We start from the raw sequence: 22,300 nt of genomic DNA on the forward strand, positions 1-22,300 counted from the left end.
AGGCAAACAAACAAACAAATAAATAAATATCTTACCAAAAAAACAGGATTGATCCTCGGAACAGATGACAAAGAATTGAAATTAAAGCAGAGCAAAAAGTGACATTCTATAATGCCAAAAATTACCAATGAAGCTCTAACAATAGTGACAGAATAAAATAGCCCTTAGATATCTTTTTTAAAAATCGGTAGCAAAAGATGCCATTACAGTGGGACAAAGAAATAATAATAGCAAAAAACTTGTGTGCCAGGCACTATTCTAAGGCATCTCACAAATATTTACTGATCTAATTCTCCTAGCAATCAGGAAATCAGTACTATTATCATCATTCCACAAGTGAAGAAACAGAGACACAGGATTCCATCAGTTTCCCAAGATTTCATAACTAAGAACATGCCCTGTCTCTGGTGCCTGGGGCGGCCCCAGGAAGGAATAAGTAATAATTCTTATAAGGAGTAAGGGAGTATTTATCACCCTCTTTCGTTAAGTTAATCTCCCATGAACTTCCCCAAAGCCAAAACAAAACCATCTTATAATCTGTCAGCAAAAAGTTTAAATGACATCTATGGCACCATGGACTCTATCAGTCTGTGATTGTGACACACACACACACACACACACACACACACACACACACACACACACACCCCTTCTGAAATGTGTTCTAGTCTGACGCTCAAGTTTTTATTTATTTATTTATTTGACAGAGAGACAGCGAGAGAGGGAACACAAGCAGGGGGAGTGGGAGAGGGAGAAGCCGACTCTCTGCTGAGCGGGGAGCCTGATGCAGGGCTCGATCCCAGGACCCTGGGATCACGACCTGAGCCAAAGGCAGATGCTTAAAGACTGAGACACCCAGGCGCTCCCCGACTCTCAAGTTTAAATGAATCCTTTGAGAACATGCGTCCTGCCCAGTCCTCACAATCTGCCTTATAGTCATTGTTGTCAGTTTCAGAGCAGAGTTTCAGGCTTAAAGGTGGCCATTTAGTTAAGGAGGGAGGCTGGGGGATGTTCCCTTGACCATCACTGATATCAGAGTATGCTAAGTGGTAGCCCAGTAGACACAATGATATCCGTTTATGTTCACCCCCTCCCCCACATTTGCAACATTTTCTCAAAGGCCCTAAAAATTTTTTTCTAAGCAATTTCTGTCTGTGACATTCCCAGGAAATCAGAAAAATCTGACAAGGAAAAATATAGCAGGCATGGGTGTACTCACCAAGGGATGAACAATAGACTCTAAATTCAAGTTCAGTGTAGCTTGGGAAAAATAAATCACAATAATCATGAAGCACAATGTGGTTCTCCTTGGGGATTTCATTTCTTTAGGACTGAGTTGCTTTGCCTGAAATGTAAATATGATAGTTTAGAGATAGAATTTGTTTATAAAACATAGAGAGAACTAGCAAACCTCGTTTCGAAGGTCACACAACAAAAAGAGGAGAACGGAAGGAGCATGAAGGTATCAACTGTAGAGAACAGTGTCTGCTCCGGACCCGGGGCTGAGTAAATGATCAGGTCGGGCAGGATGGGGGTTGGCGACGGCCCTGTATGGAGGACAAAGGTAGCAGATGTTTGGGTACCTTTCCTATATACTTAGAGAAGGAGAGAGGGAACGAAAGAGAAAGGAGAAAGAGGGAGGAGGCAGAGCAGGAAAAAAGAGAAAGACCACTGAGCAAGAAATACTTCAAACATTGTGATCCAGTACACATAATAAATGAACAAAAGGTTTCAGAGTGCAATATTTACCTTTGCTATATATGTCACATTCTGATTTTTTCAATTCGATCCCATCCTATCTTACCCTATTTTTGTTTCGAATTCTCGTAACAACCCATTAAAATTGACCTTATGATGCATATTAACGGGCTATGACTCATTAGTATGAAAAATCCTGGACTTAGTCATAAAAATATGTTGTATTTTATAGTCTTTTATAGTAATAGAGTGCATAACATTGAATATTCATATAAGGTGTCCCATCTTATGCACTGATTTTTGATAGCTTCCTCTTTATAATGCTGGGTGATTAAGATGAAGTTTTTTGGTGTCTAGATTAATCACTGCTGCATTTAAAAAGTCGAGTATCAGATTGCATCATTCCAACCCACTCGGGTCTGGGGACCCAGACAAACCACTTCGTACAGATGCCTTTCCTCACTGACTTTTTTACGGCCATGAGTTTTCGTGAAAAGAGTAGTAGATCAAGAGGCAGAAGATACAGATTAAGATCCAAGATCACCATAAGCTGTGTATCCTTGGGTAAGTCACATATCTTCGCCGAGCCCGATATTCCCCATCTGAGAAACGGGGATAGTTATACCTCCTCTTATTTTCTCACAGACTTTCCTGAAGCTCAGATGATTAAAAACCATGAAGAGCCACAAGGGTGCAAGCTGCAGTGTTTCACTCTGGTTGTTAGTGGAATCCAGAGGGCAGCCATCAGGAAGGGCAGGCCTCGGCCCAGGCGTTGCAGTGAATGCCAGGGTACCGTGGCCAGGATAACACACAGATGGCAGCCAAGACTTACATGCCAGGGAGAATTGTGTTCCAATCACCAGCTGCTGGCTGCCTTCTTTTCCTCTCCCCCAGTGGAAAAAAGGGAAGCATAAGGCCCTGGAAAACTGACCCAATTTGCAGATCTGGCAATCAAAATACATTTTTAAAATTCTGCAACTCAATGGCTTTTGGAAAATGCTTTGCAATTTGGGTTACGAGAATAGATATCCCAACCAGATGCATCTGCTGTAGGGCAATCGTAGGAACCAATTCTTTGTTCAAAGGGAACAGGCTTTTGTGGATATTGAGCAGACTGAGCCTGGTGATTAACAACTGCTCTTGGGTTGAATTGGGTACTTGGGAGGCAATTTAACCTTTTCAGGCCCCACCTTAGTGCACTCGACTAGCTGCTTCCAGATAGAGGCAGTTAATCTAGGGGATGAGATGTAGCAACTGAACAGTTAATGAGCCTCCCTTGACCTGTGACAGCCAGGGAGGGACCCAGGTGTTAGAGGGACTAGAGCTAACTCTATCCTTTCCATCATTTCCCAGTGGTGGCTTTGGGGTCAGAATTAGCAAGACTTATAATGTCCCCAAATGGCCATGTCTGGTCCTTTTGGTATATAGGCCAGTGGCCAATACTGCCCACTGTCTCCATCTTCCCGCAGCTTCCCTAGGGACAGTTCTTGATGAAATTAACACTCTTCTCTCTGTTGACCTACTTAGTGACAACAAACTCACAAGCCAACAGAGATGTAGCAGGAGCCCCACTGTGGGGAAGGGCATGTTTTCTGGATGCAGGAGAACGAGAACAGGGACCCAGTCATCACTTCCACAGTAAGGGCAAGGGTGGGTTCTCCACTTGAAAGAAGAATGCCACCATGTTGATGGAAAGGTAATATTAAAAATATTTGACAACCAGTTTGTTTTGTCAATACCATTGGCCTGGCCAATCAGAACAGTGATACCAGCTGAGATCAGTTCAGCTTTTGGGGTTCCTACAGTTTGGGAGATACCTGAAGACAAACTGCCTTTACCTGTATCAACAATCTTTCATTAACCCTCAGCTCACAGATATTCTCATCCATGAGGAGCCAATGGAGGCTGTTTAACTTGGCTAATGGTGAGAAAAAAATCCAAATTCACCCAATTAAAAGCAGGGAGTAGAACACCAGATTCAAGGCAATATATCTTCAGTAGGGTCCCTTTAATTGTAAATCCCCTCGAAGTTCATATTCACCCTGCATTCCTAGATTAAATGGCAGACAACTGCCAAGAAACACAGAGACAAACAGGCAGAGAAGAAAGAAAATTATCTGATGTCGTTCTCAATTTCTTTCTCTTTTTAAGTTTTAAATCCTGGATATTCTCTACTAAAACTCACCAGCATGAATGAGCCAGCTGTGTCTTAGAAAAAGCTGGGAAATAATGAGCTCATGCTCAGTACAAACCCCGGGGTGATGAGCAACTTCCGGATCTTCTCTGGTTCTATATTCCTGTCTGTGAAGTTAGAAGACAGGGAGAGGGAAATCAAGCATCCTGACATCATATGCCAGGAATAAGTCCTCAGGATTCCCAGCAGCACTGCATTTGCAGGGTGGGGGTCTGGCTTCCTTGAAGCAGTCTTATAATGACATTCTCTTGCAGAATGATTATGCGTCAGGATCGCCATTGTGAAACTGGCCTGAAACAGACCAGGGAACTGTTCTCCTGGATCTTAGGTACCATCAGTGCTCCAAATCAACTGCTCTCCTGGAAACCCTTCATCAGGCCTGACCTGCCCAGACTTTATTGGCAAGGGGCGGGGGAGCAGCGGCTGGGCGGTGAAGAGGAGCAAATGAACTCGCATGCCTTTGCAAGGTTAGAAGCATATTCACAAAATGGCCACGTCTGTGAGGTCTGGTGCCCCAATGTTATCATCAAGTTGTGATTTCCATCTAAGTAGGGCAATTGTGGAATTCATTCTGGAAATGATTTATTTCCTAAGCTCTACACAGCTCTGCCTTTTCATGCCCTCTGGTATCCTTAGCCCCTCTCCCCTGGGGACTCTTAGCTTAGATACTTTCCTGGCTCCTCTTGGGGAGGAGGAAGGCGAGGTGACAATGTGAACCCACACTTGCTCAGTCTCTGAGCTGGTGCCTCCTCCTGCCTCCAGCTCAGGGCTCTGCTCCCCACTTTAGCCTGGCACGCAGTCCCTCCCCTTAGCATTGCCTAGGGAAAAAAAGTCCCCTCGGGTATTTGTGTATCACCTCCTCCAGGGGTTCTTATCCCTGGTTGCACACCAGAACCATCACCCGGGGAGTTTCTTATTTTTCTTTTTCCATGTGCTTGTTTGTTGTTTTAAAATCACCCTAGACCAATTAAATTAGAACCTCTGGGGGATGGGAGCCAAAATTCTGTATCCACCCAAGCTGTTTCTGATGCATAGGGAAGTCTGGGGTCTGCAGACCTGTATTTTCAGCAATCTATTGCTCCTTCCACATTCCCCTGCACTCTAGTACCTTCCATCACCAGCCTATAGCTCTTTCTACTAAAGAGACCATGTAGAAACAGAAGCTTGAGGGGATGCACTTAGGAAGCAATCAGTCAGTGGTGAATAAATGAATGGATTAATGGAAGTGTGGGCTCCCGAGGTGATATTTGTTTGTTTGCTTTGAGAGAGAGAGACAGAGCAGGCACCCGCAGGAGTGGGGACGGGCAGAGGGAGAAAAAAAGAGTATCTTAAGCAGGCTCCATACTCAGCACGGAGCCCAAAGTGGGGCTCAATCTCAGGACCCTGAGATCATGACCTGAACCAAAATCGAGATGCTTAAGAGACTAAGCCACCCAGGCACCCACTACTCAATAGTTTCTGATAAAATCCAATAGCAGAGGCTGTTTATGTCTCAAATATGTTGCACACTTAGGCGCTGACCAATACAGTGTTTTCTGCAGCCCCAAAATTGTGCTCTGCCATCACAAACTGAAATGAGTCATGGTCCTTGCCCCCAAGAAGCTCTCAGTCTCATTGGGAAGGCACCAAACATAGACTGAAAAACATCAACGTAAAAACCACTATGTACTGAATGTCTACTATATACCAGGCACAGTGCTAAGTGCAGTAAATAGGTTAACTCACTTAGTCTGCCTCTCACAATGACCCTGTGACGTAGGTATTTTTGTCCTAATTCATAGATGAGAAAACGAAGGCCCAGAGAGGTTGCGGAATTCACCCAGGACACACAGCTAATAAGGAACAGAGCCAGATTTGCCCCCAAGTGGGCCTGTCTCCCAAGTGAACCACAGTGTGCAGGTGATAAGCATGCCTGGAGCTGAGGATGGGGGGAAAGTGGGGTGAGTTTGGGAGTGACCAGGGTCCATGGCCAGACTCTAAAGGATGAGCGACGCTTTCATGTGTAATGGCGAAAGAAAAAAGAACCTCAGGAGAAGAAGAACAGCATCAACAGAGGGAACAAAGGAGCTGAAAGGGTGAGGTTTAGCAGTCCCCTGTGCCCCTCACGGGAGTTCCCTTGAGCAGCTTGCCCAACCACTGTGACATAGGCTCAGCCATGGTCCCCAGGAGGGCATTGTTCTCCTGAACAATGACTGGCCCCAAAGAAAGCAGAGCTATTTTTGCTGTGACTTGGAAAGAGAATGTGGTGGCATTAGGGCTCCGGTGATTCCCTCCTTCCTGTAGTAGACTGGAGTGGAAGGAGCATCAGCTTTGAAGAGAAAGGGGCTTGTGTTCTGATTCAAGCTCCACCACTAACCATGGGGAGACACTTCGCCCCAACGAGCCTCTGTCTGCTGATAGGAATGACAACGATGACAGCATCGTTGTAACATTGTATAGACGTTGTAACATTGCTATAGACGTCGGAGATCATGCCCGCGAAACATAAAAGGGCCCGGTCATCATTGTAATTTGTTGTGGGCCGAGTTGTGTCCCTCCAAAATTGGTACCCTCAGTACCTCAGAATGTGATCTTATTTGAAGATAGGTCTTTAAAAAGGTAATTAAGTTAAAATGGGGTCATTACAGGGGGGCCTCATCCTGTACAACCAGTGGCCTTATAAGAAGAAGAGACTAGGACATGGACAGACACAGAGGAAGGATGATGGGAAGATCCCAGAGGAAGATGACAATCTACCAGCCCAGGAGAGAGGCCTCTGAAGGATTATAATGTCCCCAAATGGCCATGTCTGGTCCTTTTGGTATATAGGCCAATGGCCAATACTGCCCACTGTCACCATCTTCCCGCAGCTTCCCTAGGGACAGTTCTTGATGAAATTAACACTCTTCTCCCTGCTGGCCTTCTTAGTGACAACAAACTCACAAGTCAATAGAGATGTAGCAGGAGCCCCACTGTGGGGAAGGGCATGTTTTCTTAGTGACAACAAACTCACAAGTCAATAGAGATGTAGCAGGAGCCCCACTGTGGGGAAGGGCATGTTTTCTGGATGCAGGAGAACGAGAACAGGGACCCAGCAGGGTGGGTGTGTTGATGTGTTGATCTCCTGCTGATGTGTTGATCTCCAATTCTAACCTCCAGGACTGTGAGAGAGTAGATTTCTATTGTTTATACCACCCAGTCTGTGGGCCTTTGTTATGGCAGCCCTGGAAAACTAATTGAAATTCAATAAAAATGACACCCCCCTATTTTTTATTTAAAATGGGTGAGTATGACCCTCTGGTCTACTGCTCAACATTTATTGAGTGCTTATTCTGAGTATGTCTTTCTGAAAACTGAATTACTGGTGTATCCAAACAGAGCATAAACACGCACTGTCTGAATTGGAAAACAAATTAGAATTCATCTCTAGTTCCAGCACTGCCCACCCCCCCACCCCCCTTAGTTTTTCAGATGAGAAAACTGAGACCTAGCAAGGGCTGTCAGCTCCCAAGTCAGGACTCAGGAGGCCAGCTGAGCATTCTTAAAATTCTAGATAATAATGATGTCCCACAGTCAGGCAAGCCATTTCTGATAGGATTGTGGATAGTAATTGTCATCAAAGATGATGATGACAAGTATAGATTCCTGGAACTTATGAGGTGCTCACTCTGTTCCAGGCATGATGCTAAGCTCTCTCCAAGAATTATGTCATGTAACCACCTCGATGATCCTGTGGTACCACTCAATTCTCTCCACTTTTCAGCAGCAGAAATGGAAAGTTAAAAGGAGGAGCAACTCACCAAGACCACACAGCTCACACGCAGTAGTGGCAAAATTATAAGCTAAGCAGTCTATTCCACTAGGCGTACGCTTTGGGTTACAAAGCCTTCCTGGTAGGATAGCGACATGAATAAATGGAAGACTTTCTCTATATGGACACTGGATTAGGCAACTGGAACTACGAGCTCTAGCCTCACTCTGCCACTAACCAGTTCTGTGATCTGGGGCAAGTCCCTTTGTCTTTCAGGGTCTCAACTGCGTTACCAGCAAAGGTAGAGAATTGACTGCACTCAGTATGGGAGATGGCCTCAGAAGTCCCATTACTGTTAAAAGTGTCTAAAATCTCTCACGTTTGTTTCAAAGGCAAGGTAACCTCACTTAGACTTCTGAGCCTAACCATAACTGTCTTTTGTATTTATCCCACCCATCTCTGACTTACGACACAGTTCGGGCCCTCACTACCCCTCACGTGCGCCCTTGCCATGGCTTCCATTCTTTCCCTCCTGCCCCATGGTCTACATGGATGCAGGATTAATCTTCCAGAAGCGCCCTTCTGACATGCTATTCCCTTTTCAGCTCCCCATTGCTTTTAGAATAGAAGCAATTGCTTTCGTTGATACTCAAGGCCTTCCGTGACCTGGATTTTATATTCCAGAGCAAGCATATGTAATAAGGATGGACCAGATTTTCACCACCGAAGGGGTTTGATTTTTTATAATTGAAAATAGGGTAAGGGGTTTTCCAGTGTTCATGCAAAAATAAAAATGCAAAAACTAATCTTTGAGAATTAATCCTGGCAGTGGGGAGGGGCAGTTATTATCGTCAAACTATTTTTCAGTGTTTGGCAAAACCAAAATAACCCTGCCATTTACTTGGTTTGGTAATCCCCATCTTTCTCTGCCCCTGGGACTCAGGAAAATCACCACATATTCAAATTCTATCCATCCCTCAATGACAAGGCAAAATGCAGCCTCCTGGCTGGAGGTTCCTTGATCTGTTCAGCTATAAATAGTCTCTACTTCCTCCAAACACCTGCTCTTAATCTAGGCCCTTAACCTTCCTCCTTGTATTGTATTTATTGTTCTAAGTATATCATGGAGCGATTGTATTTATTCCCTTACTCATGTATCCATTTCTCCATTCATTCACTGCATGTTTATTAAGCTCTGCTAAGTGCCAGGCACTCTGCTGCGTGCAGAGGAAGCAACAGAAAACGAGAGAATGATCCCCGTCTCCATGGAGCTTAGAGTCTAATGGAAGAGATAAGCATCATTGAAGAATCAGTGACACAATTCATTGTTTCACTATGACCGTGAAAGTGTGACCAAGGAGAGTAATCAGAACACTAATCCGTGGTTGAGCACTTACTATGCGCCAGGCACCGAGCTGAGCATCGACTGCATGAAATCTTTTAGCCCTCACAGCAATTCCAGTGCACGGGCTTTAGTATGATAGCTAATGAACAGTATGACATGCAATGAACTGAGCCACAGAATGGTTAAATATTTTGCTCCAAAGCAAATAGGTAGCCAGAATGTGAACCAGAGAAATATAACTGCAGAGCCCCTTTTAACCACCGTGGTGAACTGTCTAATAAAGCCTATAAGAGAGGGACATGACCTAGTCCTGGGGATCTGTGGACAGTATCCTGGAGGAAGTATTTAATGGGGTTGAAATCTGAAGTGTGAGTTGGAATTAGCTGAAAACAAAAGAGAGGTCAGATGGAGAGGAGGATGAGGGTTCCAGGCAGAAGGAAGATCTTGTGCAAAGGCCCGGAGGTAGAAAAAAAAAAATGCATGGCACATTCAATGAGCTGCAAATGGACCGGAGTGGCTGGAATGCCAAAAGGAAGCAGGGGACGGATATTGGAGGGCTACTGAGGTGAGCAGAAGCCAGGGCAGGCACGGTAATTGCAACCACAGGAGTAGTAAGATTGATTAGGAAGCCAGCAGAGAGAGTAGAGTGACAGCTTAGGACTGAGGCCCACAGAATTCCAGCAACCAGAGGTCCTGTCAAAGAAGATGATGGGGCCCAGACGGGAGTGAGAGACCAGAGAGGCAGGAAGAAACAGGGCTAGAAGAGAGTCTGGAACCAGGGAAGGTCGGGTTTCAAGAAGCAGAACGTGGTCAATTATGTCCAGCGGTGCTGAAAGGACCATACGAAGGGGGCTGAGACCGTTGGATTTGGACACATGATGTGTTCTCAGCAAGGGGACTCTCCTTGGAGTGAGTGGGGAGGAAATCACATTGGGGGCAGTTGTCCAGTGAGTGGGAGATGAGAGCATGGAGACAGTGAGTGTACAGAACTTGAGAAATTTGGTTGCAAGGTGGAAGAGAGAGTGCAGATTTTTCCCAAATGTAACCTGCTCTGCTCTCCCGTCACACTCAGTAGTGATGTTATGTGTGTGACTTTCTTTTTAAGAAAGAAGCTAACTGTGTTGCACGCGAGGACTCTATCAAGGGGAGCCATGCCTCCTACTAAAGCTTGGCCTGTGACTGGCTAAGTAAGACAAGCTACTGTCCCCTTTCAAAGAAGCCACCGGCGTGTCTCCCTATTCCCTGCTTTGCACGTTCTGGGATACAGACTACATGTTCACGTAGCTATTCTTTTAAACATGTACTTCTGAACAAAATAGTAGGCGAGAGACTGAAATTAGATATAAACATGCATCATTCTACGACTGGAGAATAATTCAAAGCAGATTCCTTTTGATGGTAGAGACTAAATGGTAATACCAGATTTCAGGAGGGCTCCTATTGCAAATCTTTCTGGGATTATTACTCTTCGCTCATCTCCGTGAGGCACAGGGTGCCGTTGGTAACCCCCCTCCTGAATTGTAGAACTACAGATCAAAAATCCTCAAGTATAACTTTAAAAGCCTGCCTTCATAGATCTGTATTTTCAACTGCAGAGGTGATAAGACTTATCTTTGCTGACATTATTTAATTAGATGATTCATCCCTCGCACATGCAGAACGATAAGCTAAATATTTATTTAACACGAACACGAACCACAATGTCAATTAAAGGACTGCCTTGAAAATTTTTTTCTCTATTTAATTTTCCCTTGCCTTGAACTAAGGTCCTGCAATAGCATTGTGTCAGGGTGGCTCAGAACTCTCAGATTACAGAGGAACATTTGTTTGTACACAATGGGGTCAAGTTTTCCAAAACACACTGCACATGTGTGCAGCGTTGATAACCTTTTTATACTTCTTCCCTTGTTGTAAATCCCTGGAGGGTTTTAACCTTTAAGCAAGAGATTGCCATCTTTAGGAAAACATGAAGTTCCTAACTCGGCCTTTATCTCATCTATCTTGCTACTTTCATTTGCCATGTGGAGAGGTTTCCCTAAGCCCCAGCAAAACAATGCCAGGGGTGCATTCCAGTTTCGAGGGAGGGTAGCCCTGTGGTTGGCTATTGTGCTGGAGAGAGCATCAGAGGGCTTGGGAATGGGTGCAAGCCTTACAGTTCTGTGGTTCTACCCTCCAGCAAGTGAGAGGCAAAAGAATACTGGAGTATTAATCATAATAATAATGGACCAATAGGAGCAGTCTCTGGTCACTATGCAGAAGCCTGGAAGCTGTCATTCTGGAGAGTGAGGGCCTTACATTCTGTGGGAGGGTCTGCGGGCTGGGTGGCTGAGGTGGAGGTGGGCGGGGGCCACACTGGGCATTCCAGGGGCTCAAGGCAGCGATTTACAACATGGTTTAAAGATTCCAACATTTTAAGAATTGGCAGGGCTGCCTTAGCCCTCTGTGTCTCCTGCTTTCAGGAGCCCTTACCCCCTCCATCTCCTGAGACAAGGCATTGCTATCCTTGGCCCGTGACTTCCTTTCTCTGAAATTTTCATTCCCCCCTCCAGGGGGATTGTTAGACTTCAAGAATAAGGTGTGCGTGCGACTCAAAATGAAAAACTATTTTTTTCCCAAAAATACATATCCTGAGAAGTCATGAACATGCCAAGATTTCTTTAATCTGAACAGTCCGATATTCGTCAATGCTATTCTTCCAGAATCCTTGTCCTCCCTGGGTTCTTGGTTTCTGAAGTCACTCAGTGCCTCTTCCTTTGTGGCGCCCGTCCCCCTTCCTCCTGGGTCTCTTATCACTCCAATTTTTGCTCCTTTCCCTCCTCCTCCCATGATTTCTCATCCACAACGTCCCCGTCACGGGCCTGCCAAAAACTGTCCTCGGTCCTTTGTTCATTCCTCTAGACACCCTCTCTCTTAGGGAGCTTGCCCACTTCCATAGTTTTGGTTATCAAGTTACGTGAGAATTCCCAAAGCTTTATTTCCACCCTGATCTCTTTGTTATATATCAGGAGCGGCTCCCCAACCATACTATTCTCACCTGGGTCAAAATTCAGCTCACCCAAGACTGATTGTCATTCTTCTGTCCCCCTGCTACCTCCTAACCCAGCTCTTCCCAGATTTGCCAACGGCTAGCCTTGCTCTCTGGTTTCATGCCACAGGTAGTGAGCAGGGCTGGGAGCAGCAATTCAACCAGCCACTGAGTCCTGTCATTGTCTCCACTGCCACCTGCTATCCCCTGGCCACCACGCTGGCTCGGACATGATCACCCCACACCTGGATGATTGCAGCCATCTCCTGAATGGTCTTCCTCACTTCTTCCCCCCACCTGCTCAATAACCCAACACACCATCAGCAAATTCATTTGCCTAGAACGCTGTTTTCCACAGACTGCTGTCTACCACATTCATATTCTTCAAACGTTCTCAAGTGACCGGGGACTATTTGGGCTCCTTCACCTGGGGAGCATGATCGCCACAACCTAAATGTGAACCCGGCTCTGCCACATTTTTCTTCCACTACACTTGTATACAGAGCGGGCTGACCACTCACAAGCTTTCATTGTGCCTTCTTCTGCAAAATGTGTCATAAATATTAACCATAAATATTGGTCGAATGGATTGCTGCCTCTCAGCTCCTTCTCAAACCACTCTTGGCAACTGAAAGGTCCCACTCCTCCTTTCTGAGCTTTGCTCATTTCGTCTCTTGCTATTTCCTTAATAACAGCAACAACTGCTCTCATTTATCAAGCTCTTGCTACAGGCCAGGCATTAGACTAAGCACTCTGCGAGCGCTTGGCTCATTTAATCCTTAAATCCTATATTGGTAGAACTATCAAGGTCCCCGTTTCACAGATGAAGAAATTGAGGCAGGAGTAAATTAAATACAACACCCCAGGTCACACGGTAAAATAGTTAAGTCTGTTGCCAAAGTCTAGACTCCTTATCTTTACACCATACTGCCGCTTTTCTTGTCCCCTCCAGAGATGCATCTTTCTCCTGACTACCCTGCATGTCTCCGTCATGTGCATCTTTCTGCAGTGCCCTTGTGAGTGTTGTAGCATATAGCATGGTCATTAGGCATGACTCTTAAGCCAGACTGCCAACTATACTAGTTGCTGGCCTTGTGTGCCTTGGGCAACTTACAACTGTGTGTCCCTTCATCCATAAAACAGCTACCATAATAGAACCTGATGTATAGGTTATAGGAACAACTAACTGAGCTAACAACTTAGGTAAAGCACCGAGCAGCATGGCACATGATAAACACTCAGTACATATTACCAGCTATTATTAAAATCCCCAATGCCTGTGTGTTGCCTCCTATTAAGAGTGTAAGCTAACTTGGACGCCTGGGTGGCCCAGTTGCTTAAGCATCTGCCTTTGGCTCCGGTCATGATCCCAGGGTCCTGGGATCGAGCCCTGCACTGGGCTCCCTGCTCAGCGGGGAGTCTCCCTCTGCCTCTCCCCCAGCTCAGGCTCTCTCTCTCTCTCTCTCAAATAAATAAATAAAATCTTTAAGAAAAAAGAGAGTGTAAGCTAACTAAAGGAAAAGATTCTCTGCCTTGGTAATTCCAGAGCACCTAGCGAGTCTAGCCAGAACAGATGTTTCCACCAAACTGTGTCTTTGAAGGTTTCACTTGGGGGATGATTTTTAGGAAATAGGCAAGATGTCAGTTATTGAACCTTCAGGACTGGAATCATGCAATATGAGTTGAAATGCCGAGTGCGTAAGTAACTTGTGACTTCATAGCATGCCCAAAGCCCATGCAGATATTTTGGTCATCAAGCCTTCCTGTAGTATCTACTCTTTGCCGAAACTCATGGGCACCGGGGACATGGAGGTAAGCTGAGAGAGCCCCTCCTAGCGCTCTCTATACAGGACACAAACATGACATGGAGGAGCCATACTAGCTTGAACTATATTGAGAGATGTCAGTGGGGAGGGGAGAGGATTCTAGGGGCACGTTTTATGATTTAAAAACAACCCTGATTTATTGTCTATCCATATATAGATCAATCCACAAAGTGGTGGGTCATGCAAAGGATAATTAGTATTTCGGCCTTCCCTTTTTTTCTGGGGATTGGGACACACATGTTAAAGTGACATGGAATAAAATGGATGGCCCCCATAATCATTTGGCACTAGAAGAGCACATCCTGTTTACCTAGAACATCTAATCTGGTTTTGAAAATTCGGCAAGGAACAGCGAGACAGGGTATCCGCAGAGAAGTCAGGGGTGTGGCATTGCCATTGTGGGGAGCTGGAAAACTCTGCATATTCTCACATGCAGGTGTGAGATGGGTCTGCTCCTGTCACAGGCAGCAGAAGCCAGAATCCTAACACACGTTGCTCACGTGCTCACAGCTGCTGGCACTCCCGGCCCCGACTTCCCGGGCACATGAACAAGGATTGCTTCTGCTTCTCCCATGAGCCACTTTCTCTCTTACATTTAGGACTCAGTGGTTCGCAACCCTAGCTATATAAAAGAGTCACTTCAGAGAATAAAAAAATATATATATGCCATGCCCAGAGATTCTGATTTAGTTGCTCCAGGGATGTGTGTCTAGGCATTGTTTTCTTTTTGTTAATTTCTGGGATGATACTAATGGACAGCATGTGTTGGAATCTGCAAAAAATCTGATCCAGGCAATAGCTTCATCTATCTATAGAATTCCAGCAAAACTGGGAATCCGTGTTGCTACAAAGCTGACAGGATCCAGCCAATCACATTAATTTTCTATTCCTCGTGCCTCCTAGCCTCACATTACTGCCCAAAAATGGGGTTGGAAAGCCAGAGGCCTGGGTTTTTTTCTTATCTTGGTGCCCCAATAAGATCCAAACCACTTGATCTCTGAAGCTTTCATTTTTGTGTTCCATAAAATGAGATAGGACATCTGCTTCCCCTGTGATGGGGTGAAAGAAGAGGCAGTCTCTGCCAGGGCTAGCGCCATGCAGTACGGTGAAGTGATTAATTGGATTAACCACGCCTGGGAGAGGGATCCAGACAGGCAAATTCAACAGGATGCTCAAGAAGCACTACAGAATATCCACAATCAGCCGGGCCAAGTGGCCTTCTAGTTTGGGATAGAGAAACCTTGGAAAGGCCAAGGAAATAAAACTGAAAGTATTTTGTAATTATTCTTGGATTTGACAGTGCCTATTTGTAACTTCTTTCTAAACCCTCTCTCCATGACCTATACCAACTTGTTCATAGTGATTTTTTCTTCTTCACTTGTCTCATAACATTGTATGGGGGGAAAAATGAAATGTCACTCTTTTACAGAAGGTTAAAAGAGGTAGAAAGTGAACTTATCTGTTAAAAAAAATTATCATCCATGAAATAAAAAGGGAATCTCTCCCACCCTCATCCTATCTTCCCTGAACCAACCACTTAATTTACTAGCTTCTAGTTAGCTAGCTAGCTATCCATTCATCCACCTATCTAATTCATTTTCCTTTCCTTTCCATTCCATTCCTTTCCTTTCCTTTCCTTTTTCCTTTCCTTTCCTTTCCTTTCCTTTCCTTTCCTTTCCTTTCCTTTCCCTTTCCTTTCCTTTCTTTCCCTTTCCTTTCCTCTCCTCTCCTCTTTTCTCTTCTCCTCCCTTCCCCTCCCCTCCTCTCCTCTTCCCTTCCTTTCCTTTCTTTTTATTCTTTCATTTCCAGAACAAGGCTGCCTTTGATGGCCTTCAGAGAGGACCAAACCTCCAGTTGGAAAATCTAGAGTTTAATCCGTGGGGAGCTATTATTAACATTACTTGCCAAAGCCAAAATCAACACAAGAGTAATAATGATAAAAATGAGTAAAACTCTTTCAGACTTTTCTAAGTGTTAAAAGAGCTGTTCACACCCCCAGGTGTCATTTTATCTTTTAGTGTGAGAAGGTGCTGTTAAAGATGGGTAAATGAATCTGACAATGAGAATTTACTGTACTCTGTGCCCTGGCTTATCCTGAGAGCTGAGAAGACAGAAATAACTGGTAAGATGCACAGCACACTATTGATGGGATAATCGGGGGGAGGAGAAGAAAAGAGTGGGTACTGGAGAGTATGAGATATTCTATGACAGTAGGAATATATTCATGTTCTACTGGTATAATTCCGAAATGAAAGACCAAAAACCTGAGCCCTTTATGAAAGGAAAGCCAGAGTGCCAGCTAAGTGGCATGGTCTGGCTTTCTAAAACGCATAAGAAAACATGGTTTAAGCAAGCCACACTTCATAGAGCCTTTCCTCCTTCTAGAATGCTCAAGACAAGTCTGCCCAGATCCTAAAGCCAGCACTTTTCTTGACTTGCTTCCTAGCCCTGACCGTAAACCCTTCCCCTCGGTCATGGGTGAGAGGTGACAGCTGAACTTTTTGGAGATAACCCCTTGTCCCGGTGACTGCCTGGGAGCTGAGAGAGTGCACGGTGTAACCTCTTGCTTTGTCAACACAACCGCAACATGGCTGCCTGGCCATGGAAACACTCACGGCAGCATTCACGAATCTTCTGGTCTTTATGGTATTTTCTGGCTCAGGGATGGGAAAATTCATTAAGAAAGAAAAGAAAAGAAGAGAAGAGAAGAGAAGAGAAGAGAAGAGAAGAGAAGAGAAAAGAAAAGAAAAGAAAAGAAAAGAAAAGAAATAAAAGAACGCAAAAAAATAAGAAAGGGGAAAAAAGGAAAGCTCTCTTTATTATAGAGAAAACCCTTAAAAGATGCCAAGTGGTTGCATGATACTCAGTCTCCCTAAAGACAATCTCATCAACTGGGCCAACAGCCTGCACAATGCTCTTGACCAAATGCACCTTACGCTTGCAACATACATATTGCAGCCACACAAAAGAAAATCAGGCAGAGGATCAAAACTGGGCATTGCCTTAAAAGGAGTATCAAAGTGACTGAGGTGCCCCTGAGGTCTTCCTACAGAGGGAGGTGAACCACAGCAGGAGAAGACATGTTACCTGTCCAGCACTGCAGTCCCCAGGCTGCCTTCTGCTCTGATCAGACGCCTAAGACCATCCAGGTTTCCACTATGAGGCCATTTGCCCCGCGGTCTCCAAGAAAACCTACACCCGATGAAGGCAAAGCCAAGCAGGATTCATTGTGAGGGCTCAGGCAGGACTGGCAGCTCCGTGCCGAGCTCAGCCTCACCCCTGTCCTGCGCCTCCCCTGCTGTGGTCCTCCGAGCCTCACAGCGCCAACTGTGAGAGGCTTGCTTCTGTTTGAAAAACAAGAAGTGATTTCCTGCTCCTCTTCCCCGGATGGCGTGTGCGATTTCCCTTACGCCCATGGGAAGTCCTTCAGATCCTCCTTATCTAGAAACCTCTCCACTGAGTGGCCAGACTTGTTTGGTCAATGCCCCTGGTCCTTGCTTTTCTTTCACCAAAGAAAAAAATCAGGAAAATAAAACCAAAGCAAACCCCAAATGGGTTAGAGCTAAGGAGTGGTATAGAATGCCTTGTTTAAACCTTCGAAAGATGTTCACTAAATTAGATTATGTTTTCAGCGTGGAAGGAAAACAATGATGAGTCCTCGTCTTTGGCAGTGTCAAGAAGTCAGAGAATTAAAAAAAAAAAATCCCCCAAGTGTGAGAAGACCTAAAGCTGTCATTAGTCCTTGCCCTGGGCTTTAGAGAAAGCTGCACTTCAAATCTGCCACATGAAGGGGACAGCTGGTTCTCTCAGATTTCTAGGAAAACTCTATGGATATTTATGCCTCAAATGCTGTGATGCTTAAAATATCATCTTGATAACAACACTAATATTTAAAGATAAGATACATGGAAAAGGGCCAGTTGGCAAGCTGCAGTCAGGTTGCTGGGTTTAAAGATGAATTATAATCAGAGTTTTTGAGCTGGAAGTGACCTACTTACCCATCCTCAGTTTACAAGTTAGGAAACTGGGACCCAAGGAGAAACTGTGACTTGCCCAAGGTCAGAACACAGATGAGAAGGAATAGATTATCATTCACTAGTTCTTACATGTTAGTGGGGGCAATGATCAGTTTCCTACTCTGGACCTCGTCCCCACAGAGAGGTTGATGAATGAGGCCTGGAGCCCAGGAATCTGCATTGTAAGTGCTCCTGGTGAGTCTGATGCAGGCAATCCCCAGACCGCAGTTAGAGAAACCCTTATAACATAAGGACTCCAGTGTCAGACTGGAGGGATTCAAACTGTAGTCCCACGGGGTTTTTATTTATGTAGCCTTTTACACATTACAATGCTTCCCTGAGACTTGGTTTTATTATGTGTGAAAATGGATTACAGTCCTGCTGAGTTTACAGGCTCCAGTGTGAGCGTGGCATAGAGAAGGAGCTCGAGAACTGTTTGTGACTCTCTGGGGACCTGGGCTCTAATACTACAAGCTCATACACTTGTCCTGTTCCACATCAACCCTCCTTTTCACCCACCTTCCCATCCGGTCAAAGCTATCACCCTTAGGCATGTTGACAACTGCCAGTGGCACTCAGGCTTGAGAGAGAAGTTAAGAATTTTGACAAAAAAGAGGATGAACCTTCACAATATCATTCTAACTTCTCGGTGCTGATTCTCAACTGTACTGTCTAGTCCATTCCATGTCGTGGTTAGGACTTGGTTGGACAGTTAGGCAGTCAGGGCCAGGGTCCCCAACAAGAAAATATGGAGTCAGGACAGCTAAAATAAAACAGCACTGACATCCTGTTTTGCAGCTTAGACAGGACCACACTAGCATTCTGTTCTGCAGCCTTTGCAGAAATGACTTCTGCAAAACGGCCTAAAATAAGACAGTTAACCACAAGGCATTTGTCAATATCACGGGCCAGGGGCAGTTAAGACCTAAGCCCCCAGATGTCAGCAAAAAAAGGCCATCAGCACATGGACATGAACCTAAGAGGTAGACAGATACATGGCCAAAGCCCTGATTGGCGCGACTCAGCACACCCTGATTGCTTAAAATAGTTCTGCAAAAGAGCTCATAAAAACCCCTAAACTAAAAACTCCAAGGGCAACCCTCTTGCCTGCCCCCCGTCTCCGGGACCTTTATACTCTTGCTTAATAGACTCTGCTTTGCTGCCCACCACTCTTCGTCTTGTCTACCCCTTCATTCTTCAAAGCGGCATGACCAAGAACCGTGGGCACTGAGGGCAGAGAAATCCTGCAACATCGTCACTGGGAGATGTGGTATTTGCCCACCCAGCTGACTCTCCACTTCTCCTTGCTGCCAGCCCGAGTCTGGCTGGGGAACTCAGGGACGGCAACTTGCTCCCTAGGGCCTCAGCGAATCATGATTGGTCTAAAGCACGCTGATCTCACGCTCCTTGCCGGGCGGCGGGGCGTGCTTGCACGTGAGGCCGGTGTGGATGCACATTACCTCTGGATTTACCATTAGCGGCACAATAAAAGTCCTTATTATGTAAGCCAGTTCCAGTTGGGGTTTCTGTTATTTGTAGCTAAAAGCTAAAAATAGTAACGTGGTGAATCACCATGAAGAATAAATCTTTTGAGTCTATATAAAATACTACTCTTGGCCTAAAAAAGTATCAGGCAGAGCATTAAAACACGTACACACAGAGCCAGATGGCTTAAATCATATTCTAAAATATTCCAAAATAATTTCCTGTACTAGATATTTGAGGTATTAAGTTTTTCTATAGGAAATGGACAAAGATACCCCAGATTCTCTCTTACATTAAGAATCTATAATATGAAATATAAGTAGTGGAAAAGCACCTACGTCTTGGAAACCCTGAGGAGCCTGGGGTTGACAGTATGGACTCCAGATCTGCCCACCACTAGCTCCGTGGAACTTGAACAGGTTATTTCATCTTTCTGTGCCTCAGTTTCCTCAACTGTAAAATCAGAGTAATAATAGTACCTACCTCAGTGTTGCCGTGAAGATTAAAATGCTTGTAACATTGCCTGGCATAGAGGGAGCAGGTATAAGTGTTGGTTATTGTTAACTCTATGGAAAGAAAATTTTTGCGGTAACAATATAGCTGCCTGTATGGATTTGGCAGTGTCTTTGCCTCTGCTTTCTGCCAGGTTTGCCTCTAAGTTCAGCAGAGATTGGCCCTTTGAAGATGCCTTTGAAATATATCTTGTCTTTGTCATGGGATTGGTTCCTTTGGGAGTAACTTGAGTGGATTAGGATAAACGTAGATAAATGACACCAGCTGTGTTGGGGAGGAATGAAGAAAAACCAGGAGGACACTGGACATTAATGTGGTAGTAAAAGACACTAAAAGAATTTTGCCGGCTGACCGCTTTGGAAAGTAATTGTAGGATAGAACTAAATGCCAGGGGGCCAGTTAGTGCACCCCAGGAGAAAGGGAAATTTGCAGACCTTGGGGAGTTGGACTTGGATATTTACAAAAAGAGTAACAATGGGGGGAGCTTGATATCCAAGTCTGAAAAAACACCCCGGGGTCAGAGTGAGCTCCCTGAGTAAATGCTTCTAAAATGCTCTGAGATTTCCTGCTTGGGTTGGGTTGTGGGTGGGCTGTGGGCGCAGTTGGCTCTCTGACATGGAACGGGGCGTCATCAAGGTGGCTGTCCCTTCGCTTCCCTGAAGAGCAATTCCTCTCTCACCCACAGTCCCGTTTGTTGCTAGGAACACTCTGTGCTTGTCCCACTCACTTTACAATGAAAACAAAGACAATTAAAAAATGGAACCACCATATGGTCTCGGCTGCAACCCAGAATTAGCTGCTGATGGGGAGACTTTGCCCTATCGTGGCTAAGCCTTCCTGTGGCTGTGACAGAGGCCCTTCTCCTGAATTCTAAGATGTTGGAGTTGGTGGCAGGTCAAACCCAAGCTTCTTCAAACAGACTGCAGTGGTGCATTCAGAGTAACTAATTCACCAGTCATGTTATATGTGTTTATAGGTGTGACGTGTCTCTTAGGACTTGAGGGTATCACCTCATTCCGTACAGAGCTGTTTTCTCAGGCAGAAATGTTGGCACCAAATTAACACATATTTCCAGCATGCTCCAGGCTGTTTCACTGCCCAGCCCTTCCCTCTTGCTCACCTAGGTAACTTTTAGTCTCCTTCTAAGTTGTAGGTGTTATTTCATCCAAGGACCCTCCTCTCCCTCCCAGCCTGGGACAAGTTCCTTCTCCCTGGACCCATAATTCCAGGTCCATGTCTTTTTGCAGTTACCACACTGCATCCAAATGATTATCTTAATGCATTCACTGTAAGCAGCTCGAGGCTTAATGCAAGCACTGTAAGCAGGGACTAGTTTTATTTATTGTATGCTAGCAACTAGTATACTGCTGGCATATAGTAGGTGATCAATAAAAGCAAAAAGAAAATGAAACTGCTCCATCTCATCCGTTGCTGGTTCCCCCTCTTAACACTGGCGTGGTCCAACTCTTCTTTGTTGATACTCATTTCTCAGGTCAGCTCCAGCCTGGTTTTAATCTTTGTGCTGATAACTTCCAAATGTACTGCTCTATCACGGACCTCTCTCCTGAATTCCTGACCCGTATATCCAACTGCCTACTTGATATTTCCACTTGGATATTCAGTAGGATCTCACACTGAATGTAACCAAAACTAAAGTCATGATCTGCCCCTCCAGACCAGCTCTTCCAACCATCTCTCCCATCTTAGTAAAGGGCATGGCCATCCTTCCAGGTTGCCCAGACCACAACTCAAAGAGTCATCCTTGAGCTCTCCCTCACACACTCTATAATTTGTCATCAAATCCTATCATCTCTACCTTCCAAATATATGCATGATTGGGCATTTCTTAGCCCTTCCACTACTATTTTTCTCATCAAGCCATCATTATCTCTTGGCTGCATTATTATCGTGGCCTCTAATTGGTCTCTGTGCAAGACTACAGTTAGAATGGTCCTCATAAAAAGTATGCTATGTGATGTCCACCTATACTCAGCCCTCCTGTGCTCCCACCTCACACAGTCAAAGTACAAGGGCCTTCAGCATTCTGCACCGCCTACGCCCCCAGGCACCTCTGCTCCTCCCACTGTTTCTTCCTTCGATTCCTCTCTTACTTCTCTCTGCCTTTGCTCACATTGCCCCAGCCATGCTGGCCTCCTTGCAAGCCAGGCACAATTCCATCTCAGAGTCTTTGCACTGCCTGGAATACTCTTTGCCCAGATATGCTTGTGCCTCCCTCCCTCACCTCATTCCCAGCTTTGTCCAAACAATGCCTCCTTAGTGAGGCCTTTGCTGACTGCCGTATTTCACATTTCCCAATTCGCCATCCCTGACTCTTTTTCTCCCATATCACATATGACCTCTCATGCACAATAATGTACTTACTTGTTTTGTTTATTGTCTGTTTCCCCCTTCCATCCCTCTCACCTAGCATGTAAGCTCCTTGAGGACAGGGATGCCTAGTTTGTTCA

General features: G+C 45.1%; 1 protein-coding gene across 12 annotated transcripts in view; it reads right to left on the bottom strand.

Moving 5' to 3' along the window:
* Positions 1-22,300, bottom strand: part of ADGRF5 (adhesion G protein-coupled receptor F5) — a 102,127-nt gene that overhangs the window by 53,181 nt on the left and 26,646 nt on the right. For 4 of the 12 annotated variants that reach the window (XM_025890745.2, XM_073905053.1, XM_073905052.1 and 1 more), the window contains exons 1-2: positions 3,884-3,905; positions 1,220-1,345 (exon numbers count right to left, since the gene is read on the bottom strand). The exons of 1 other annotated variant lie outside the window; for it this stretch is intronic. In XM_025890745.2, coding sequence (XP_025746530.2) covers positions 1,220-1,345; positions 3,884-3,889 — 132 coding nt within the window. In that variant the 5' untranslated portion in view covers positions 3,890-3,905. Of the gene's footprint in view, positions 1-1,219; positions 1,346-3,883; positions 3,964-16,905; positions 17,228-22,300 lie in introns of those variants that run through there. 7 more of the 12 variants (XM_073905048.1, XM_073905054.1, XM_073905047.1 and 4 more) reach the window with 4 other exon arrangements.

Source organism: Callorhinus ursinus, unplaced genomic scaffold (genome assembly GCF_003265705.2).
Source record: "Callorhinus ursinus isolate GAN/ISIS: 27379988/994484 unplaced genomic scaffold, GSC_fseal_2.0 scaffold22, whole genome shotgun sequence".
NCBI classification, from domain to species: Eukaryota; Metazoa; Chordata; class Mammalia; order Carnivora; family Otariidae; genus Callorhinus; species Callorhinus ursinus.